The sequence below is a fragment of the Plectropomus leopardus genome, chromosome 15 (assembly GCF_008729295.1).
Source record: "Plectropomus leopardus isolate mb chromosome 15, YSFRI_Pleo_2.0, whole genome shotgun sequence".
Lineage (NCBI taxonomy): Eukaryota > Metazoa > Chordata > Actinopteri > Perciformes > Serranidae > Plectropomus > Plectropomus leopardus.
Window position 1 is genome coordinate 29,955,918 of NC_056477.1, and position 8,275 is coordinate 29,964,192.

General features: G+C 42.5%; 1 protein-coding gene across 1 annotated transcript; it reads right to left on the reverse strand.

The window, feature by feature from the left end:
• Positions 1-273: 273 nt before the first annotated feature.
• On the reverse strand, positions 274-7,123 carry calhm3 (calcium homeostasis modulator 3). Its single transcript, XM_042501661.1, has 4 exons — positions 6,837-7,123; positions 4,890-5,017; positions 4,644-4,771; positions 274-723 (listed from the first exon to the last, which is right to left on the reverse strand). Exons 1-4 carry the CDS (start codon positions 7,121-7,123, stop codon positions 274-276), a joined length of 993 nt encoding a protein of 330 aa, XP_042357595.1.
• Positions 7,124-8,275: the final 1,152 nt, after the last annotated feature.

The following is an 8,275-nucleotide window of genomic DNA, read 5'->3' on the forward strand; positions in this document are numbered from 1 at the left end:
ATGCCAACAACCTGTATGCAAAAAGCAGCCAGACCAAACCCTCACACAGTCAAATGACCCTCGCAGCACGGTTTGAATCTAAGAGCAAGCTGTCCACAACACAAAAGCATCAAGTTGAAGACCTCAATCGCTATATAAACAAACCGAATTGTCTTTTAGATTAAATCAAGGCAAGATCATCCACATCTCTGAACAGAGACAGGAGTGTCCATGTCCACTCAAATACAAGCACCTGAGTTGACTGTATCCTGTGATGGAGCCAGTCCAGCTGTCCTAGACATCAGAGTATAAAGTCTTCCCGTCTCTGTCCTCCCAGGTGACACACGTCCTGGGTCTGTAGGCTATCCTGGTGACGTCCAGTTCAGGTTTATTGTAGTACCACTTGTTGAGCAGCTGGTCCACCTGATCCTGATTTGACACCCCATGAAGTCTCTCCTCTTCTTCATCCTCCCACTCCTCTCTGTAGTTGGTGATGACAAGCGGGTGGGGAAGACGGAGTATGGCGTCCTCCCTCATGTCCTCAAAGAACTGCACCACGCATTTCCGGGCGAAGTCGCGTGCATGCAGGACGCAGGTTTCGTCAAAGAGCTTCTGCTCCACGTCAAGGTAGTTGCTCCAGTAGCGCGTCTGCAGGAAGGTGGCGTGGTCGTCGAAACAGGGCTTGATGAGGCGTCCCATTGCTCCCAGTACAATCAGGAAGAGAAGGATGGACCAGCCGACTGCCTGGACAAGGTGATGAGAAGTAGGGACACAAAGAGAACAAAAACAATCACTAGGCGGATTTCCATTACAGATTTGTATAACACTTTAGCGATATTTCTGAAATGTCGATAAAACACAATAAAACACTCAGTGGAAACACAATGACTGTGTTTCCACTGAGTGATGTTCTATGACTTCTCCTCTGGTGATAACATTCCAAGAAGCACGGTGATGGATGTTCAAAACATTAGCAGCTTTATTTCTATTGCAGCCACTGCAAGGCCACGTAGGCGTGTTATAGAGACATAATGTAAAGGCAAGCCCCTTATATATGGGAGCGGCCACGTATGAGGGATTTCTGTGAGGTGATTATCCACGATTTCACAGAAGAACTGTGGATTCAAAACTTCCAGATAATCTGCTCAACTTTAGAAGAGTTATGTGATGCATAATAGCTCTTTTAGCTCCTGCTGCATCATGAGGGAGCCAGTTCCTACTGACAAGAAATAGCCATAGCAGTATGTGACCTAAAAAAGCCAAAAAAGTGCTTCCATTGCAGTTTTGTAAAACATGGCCTTTTCAAATCGCCTGAAATACCCCCTCATGTTTCCATTGGGCGTATTTTATATTTGTAACTTCAGTTTGCGCAATCTAAGGGTTAATGGAGTGTAATGAGCCCACAAAGAGCGGGTGATGTAGACTGATATATAGGATGATGCATGTGATATAATGGTATTTAAAATTAGATAAATGTTTGACTGTTGTTGTAGTGTATCCTTTCTATGATTGTTTTTAAGGGGTTTAAAGGTGCCATAATTCTTTATATCACTGTCTTAACTGTAATATTTGGTGGAAGAAACGTGAAAAAAATTCTGCAGCTGAAGGAAAACCCAAATACAGAATAATTTTTGTTTGAGATTTTTATATTTTTTCAGTCTATCAAAAAATTATGAAAGCCTTCAAAACTTAGTTTCACTCCTGCAAAACCTGTTTTATTAGATGTCAAGTTTCAAACTGTTTCAAGCTTTTGTTCTCTTTCAAAATACTGAAATAAGTTTTACAAAATTAGCTTGGACCTTCACTTGTATTTTTTTATTTACTTTTCTAGTCATTTTGACCACTCAAAGCACTTTCACACTATAAGTTATGTTCACCCATTCACACACACATTCACACACTAGTGGCCAGGGCTACCGTACAAGGTCAGAATCAGAATCTAGTTTTATTGCCAAGTATATTTACATATGAAAGGAATGTGACTTGGTGTTTTGGTGCTAAACAAGTAACATAAAGGAAGAATAAAACAGTGAATTTAAATAGAATAGAACATAAGATAAAAAAATATAGAAGCAATTCAAATATATGAAATGACAAAATTGAATATAAAGGACACAAAAAAGTATGTACAAAAGGTGCAATGGAGGGATTGTACACTTTTTCAGAGTATAGTTACAATGCAAATACCTTAAGTTTAAATAATTAAGTTGACCTACAGTGTGCATGTAAAGAAATCTAATCCAGTGTGAGTTAATGTTACGCATAAAAACTGATTTAGCATAACATTAACGTAATGTTTTCAGACTCTGGGGCTCGATTAGAGCCTGTGTCATATGGGCGGTGGGGGAGGGCCGGAGTATTGTTCATGATGGTGACAGCAGAGGGGAAGAAACTGTTCTTGAGTCTGGAGGTTTTGGTCCTGATGGACTGCACGCCCTCAGGGCCCTGGAGGTGTACAGGTCATGGAGAGATGGCAGGTGGCAGCCAATCACCCTCTCTGCAGCGCAGATGATATGCTGCGGCCTGTTCTTGTCCTTCGCCGTGGCTGCAGTGTACCACACTGTAATGGAGGAGGTGGGGATGGACTCAGTGATGGCGGTGTAGAAGTGCACCACCATTGTCTTTGGAAGGTAGAATTTCTCCAGCTGCCGCAGGAAGTACATCCTATGCTGGGCTTTCTTGATGAGGGAGCTGATGTTCAGCTTCCACTTGAGGTCCTGGGTGATGATGGTCCCCAGGAGGCGGAAAAACTCCACAGTTGAAACTGGGGAGTCACAGAGGGTGATGGGGGCGGGGGTTGCAGCAATCATTCTGAAATCCACAACCATCTCCACTGTCTTCAGAGCATTGAACTCTAAGTTGTTCTTGCCGCACCAGGTAACAAGATGGTGAACCTCCCACCTGTAGGCGGAGTCATCCCCACCAGAGATAAGTCCAATGAGAACTTGAGGAGCTTGACGGACTGATGACTTGAGGTGCAGCTGTTTGTGTACAGGGAGAAGAGGAGAGGAGAAATAACACAGCCTTGAGGGGAGCCGGTGCTGATGGTTCTGCTGTCAGAAACATGCTTCCCCAGCCTCACCTGCTGCTTCCTGTCAGACAGGAAGTCTGTGATCCACCTGCAGGTGGAGTCAGGCATCCTCAGCTTGGAGAGCTTGTCCTTTAGCAGAGTCGGAATTATTGTATTAAAAGTAGAGCTGAAATCCATTAACAGGACCCTGGAGTGGGTTCCTGCTGAGTCCAGAAGCTTGAGGATGAAGTGGAGGGCCAGGCTGACAGCGTCGTCAACAGACCTGTTGGCTCTGTAGGCGAACTGTAGGGGGTCCACGAGAGGGTCCCTGATGTGTTTCAGGTGTGACAGTACCAGGCGCTCAAAGGACTTCATCACCACAGAGGTCAAGGCGACGGGGCTGTAGTCATTGGGTCCTGTGGTCCTTGTTTTTTTAGGGACAGGGATAATGTTGGAGGCCTTGAAGCAGGATGGCATGTGACATGTCTCCACTAAGGTGTTAGAAATGTCTGTAAACAATGGAGACAGCTGATCGACGCAGTGCTTCAGGGTGGGGGGGAGACAGCAGAGTCCGGTCCAGCTGCTTTGTGGGGGTTCTGTCTTCTAAAAATCATATTAAAATCTCTCTCCAGGATGGACAGGAGTGTTGCTGAGGTGAGAGGGGAGGGGGTAGCTGAGGTGGATGGTTGTGCTGAGTCCTGGGCCCCAGCTGTGATTGGGGCGGTGGGGGTGGTGACTTGTGGAGTGGAGTCATCATGGGGGATGGCTCCAGGACTGTCCCAATGTCTTTCAAAGAGACAGTAAAACTCGATAAGGTCGTTGGCAAGGCATATATCATCCACAGAGTGGGGAGTTTTGGGCTTATCGCTGGTGGGCTGTCTGAGGCCCTTCCAGACTGAGCTAGCGTCTCTGTCTGTGAACTGTTTTTGCAGTTTCTCAGAGTAGCGATGCTTGGCTTCACTCACCGCCCTGCTGAAGGTGTATTTAGCTTTTTTGTAGCCCTCCTTTGTTGCCCCACTCTTGAATGCCTCCTCCTTAGTCTGCCTTAGCTGTCTGAGTTTGGCTGTGAAACCAGGGCTTGTCATTGTTTTAACTCACCGTAGTGCGTGATGTTACACACAAGTCATAGCAAAAGCTGATGTATGACGTCACAGCCTCTGTATACTCAATAGCAGGTGCCACCTGCTACTCTGTTTTTGACTGTTCATACACAACACATGGAGCAATTTGGGGTTCAGTATCTTGCCGAAGGATACTTTGACATGTAGACTGGAGGACCCGGGGAATGGAACCCGATCTATCTCCTGAGCCACAGCCTCAGAAGGTGTGTGTGTGTTCTTGTACTTGCTACATATTGAGGACCATAACACATTTTTAACTTTTAGAATGAGGACATTTTTGAAAAGTGAGGACATTTTGGCTGGTCCTCACTTCTTCAAAGGCCTGTTTGAGGTTCAAGACATGGTTTTAAGATATAAGTCGGAATTCATTTTAGGTTAAGGTTAGCATAAGGGTTGGGGTTAGCTTTTAGTTGTGAAGTTTAAGTTTTGGGTATGGTCTTAGGGAATGCAATGCATCAGTGATGGTCCTCAGAAACACAGAAGAACAAGTGAGTGTGTTTGTGTGTATGCATGTGTAGGTTATAAAAGCTTACTTGTGAGTAGCAGCGAACGTAACGTGAGACTGCTTTGCGGAAAGAGCTGTTCTTGAAGATAACGTCCTCCTTGCATGGCACTTTGGCCATAATTTTGATCACATCCAGACCTGTGTTGTTGGGTAAACCTGAGGAAACGTAACACATGATGCATCATACAGACCAAAAACACTAACAGTGTAGATTGTAGTAAGATTACTCTTTGAATGTGTATTTCTCTCTGTAAAATACTGTGAGTGCTGATACCTGAGAAAAGTGCAGGATCTACACTAACACTGAAGGCACAGATGAAGATCTTTCCATCCAGCAGAGTGACCAGGATCCACACCATTGGGGCCAGCAGGGCCCTCTGGATCATGGCTGAGAACAGGTACCTGCAGGAGGACAAAGGAACAGTTTTAATCTTTAAAGTTTTCTACAAGTTGGCCCTTAAACCCCACTTTTAGTCTGTCACAGTCCACGGCTAAAGTATGAGGGAACCACTTTCTTCTTGTGTAGCACCATATGTAGGTTAAGTACAGTCAATTTGAAAAATTAGATACTGGGCCATCAGTAGTGCACAGTGAGTAATGTATTTGAAGAATTACCTCTCTTGGCAAGTTTCCATAAAAGATTTGTGCAAAACTCAACATATGAGGGATTTCAGGATAGCAATATTTGCCAGCGAGGTGTAAGTATAAGTATACTGACATCAGTCCACCTGTATTGTCTCTTGGACATCCTCTCATAACTTTCACAGCTGGTGGTTCCTTGGATAGCACTCAGGAAATCTCTTAGCATCATTGTCGATGAGCAGTCACCCTTAATATGGACATTTGAAGGTTGTAAGTTCAATAGCTTTTGTATCTATATGTATATTGACATCAAACCACCTGTATTGTCTCTTGGACATCCTCTCACAACTTTCACAGCTGTTAGTGCCGTATATGCCCTCAGGAAATCCCTTAGCATCATGGTCAATGAGCAGTCACCCTTAAACGTGCATTTCCTGTGGGCTATCCAAGAAACCAACAGGTGTGAAAGTTGTGAGAGGATGTCCAAGACACAATACAGGTGGTTTGATGTTAGTATACTTATAGACAAGAAAAAAGCTATCGAACATACAACATTGAAAATGAGCATAAACAAGGGAACAGGTAATTGATAACCATGATTTACTGGGGGGGTTATTTTTATTTATTTATTTACTTATTTTTTGAAAGCTTATGGGTGTGAAATGTATAAGGGCTTTCATTCTGTGTAATGGCAGTGTTTTGAGATTTTTAAGTTGATAAACAAAAAAGTTATTGAGGACCAAAATGGGTCGTATGGCACTTTTGGGATTGTCCCCAACAATGCTTGCGGAACCAGCACACTGGACAGACATTCAGGTTCTTTGGGCACTCACTGCATCGTCATCTGTGGTGATTTTTGCTTCATTAAAACTGTGAAATGTCTGCCTGAATGACCTCTCCAACATATTCCAAAGGTGAGAGAAATCAAGGCTTTGATACGGAGGAATTGAATATAACAGCCGTAAAAATCGGCGAATATCAAGTAGGCTATTAAACTATCTTCACCTTGGTATATTTGCCTCGGCTTCTGGACGCCGCTCTCTCTCATGTCTGCTTGGAGCTCTTGATAAATACTGGCATTTCGTTGCTTCTTTGAATCTAATATCGTCATAATTGCCTTGTCTCTTTTATGACTTAAGATCTCCGTCTCTTCCTCCTTCCACATACTGAGTCTTGTTTTTTTAGAATGTCATGTTGTCAAAACATGTTTCCATTGCAGTTTTGCGAAATATGTTTTTTTTCAAATGCCTGAAATACCACCTCAGAGGAGTGTAAAAACTTTGTGAGAAATGAGCTTCTTTAAAATGGATGTCTTCATTAGGTGTATTTTATATTCTCAATTTCAGTTTGTGCATTTTTTTGCAATCTGAGGATTAATGGAAACCCACCAATTGTTTCAAGTTTGAAGTTCAAGTTTAATTTTTTTTATCCTCATTTGTGCAATTACAGAGAAACAGTTGGTAATGACAATCTTAGATCTGTCTCCCTTCAATAATGCTCATTTAATATTCATATGGAGAAAATCCCGTAAGTAAACAAAGAAGTGAATCCAAAACAGTGCAGAAGCTAAAATATAGAGATAAAATATGCCCATGTTTCTGTGACACTGTTTCAGTTAAATTAAAGAAATCTGACTCACTTCACCACAGCAGGATTTTTGGATCTGTTCCCAATGGGTCTCATGTACTCGTCCATCATGACGCCTGTGTGCCGGTTGACCAAGACCCCTAGGAAGAACAATATGATGGGTGGGACGATCATCACTCCCAGAGAGTACATTTTGTTGTACTGAGGAAGGCACGGGCAGTTAAAGTCGAAGCTGGTGTAGAGCTTGACGCTGACCAGGGCCAGGATGATGCAGATCCCATTGGAGATGGACTCAGAGTTGGACTGAAAGTACTGCAAGACTAACTTGAGACGCTCCATAGCTCAGAAAGACTGTAGGTGAAGTTCAGGGTGGAAGGACAAATGGCAAGGGCATCTAACTGCTGCTGTTTTTTAAAAAAATAACTAGTGATGAAAACAGAAATAGTTCCATTAGTAATGTACAGTGTCACAAAAATGTTTTAGACACTGAAAATACACTTTTCATAGAAAAATCTGCACATGAATTCACCTTACCTTACCTATAAACCAATCCTTTGAGGGGGAGAAAACATCTTAAATCCACAATTTAGCATTAACAATAAACAACCTAAACTTCTGTGGGAAGATGTCAGTCATGGAGCGAGTTCTGCAGAGATCCAGAGTGAATGAGAATGCATAAACACACCTGAGCAGGTGACAGAGCCGAGAGGCCACACCCTGCCTCACATCACACACTCACTGAGAAAAGAAACCGCAGGGAGCAGCAACTCCTGGCTGAGCTGTATTGTAGTCAGGACTTCAAAGCACATATGACTGTACAATAGATCAAGCATGTTAAAGGATAACATACTGTCAGTATCCAAATGACTAGAGCAAAGCACTAACACACATGACGAGTGACATTAAGATAAATAGTGAAGATTTTCACACCTGCACAACTTTGCACAACAGACTTCTGCTGATTTGGCTTCCTGTTATTGTAAGGCTGCCCTCTTCCAGCATTCATTCTTAGGGACTGCTTTAATATAACACGCACTCATATCGCTCTGAGCACAAAATGCACCTTTCAGAATAATTCTACTATATATTATTTTCTACTTTCTTTTTTTAACCATCAGTCTCATCAAATTCCTAAAATTTAAGAATTTTGACCCTTTAATATGCCCAGTTTTTGTCACGATATCACTATATTCTAAAATGAAACGCACAAAAAAATGAATTGTTTTCAATAGTACTACATGCAAAGTAGATTTTTTTAATGATCATAGCTTGGGGTATGTCAATGATTGGCAACAACATTGATTGTGACAGTGCACAGATTGGAAATATTACACCTTTTCTCCATTTGCCAAATGTGGTAAAATGACTTAATCAGTCAGAAAACAGTAAAAATGACAAATTCCAAGGCAAAAGTCCAGAATGACACCCAGAAATAATACAATGCATGTTTTTATGCTGAGATGGCCGTGGGATCAAAAATGTCCATTTGAA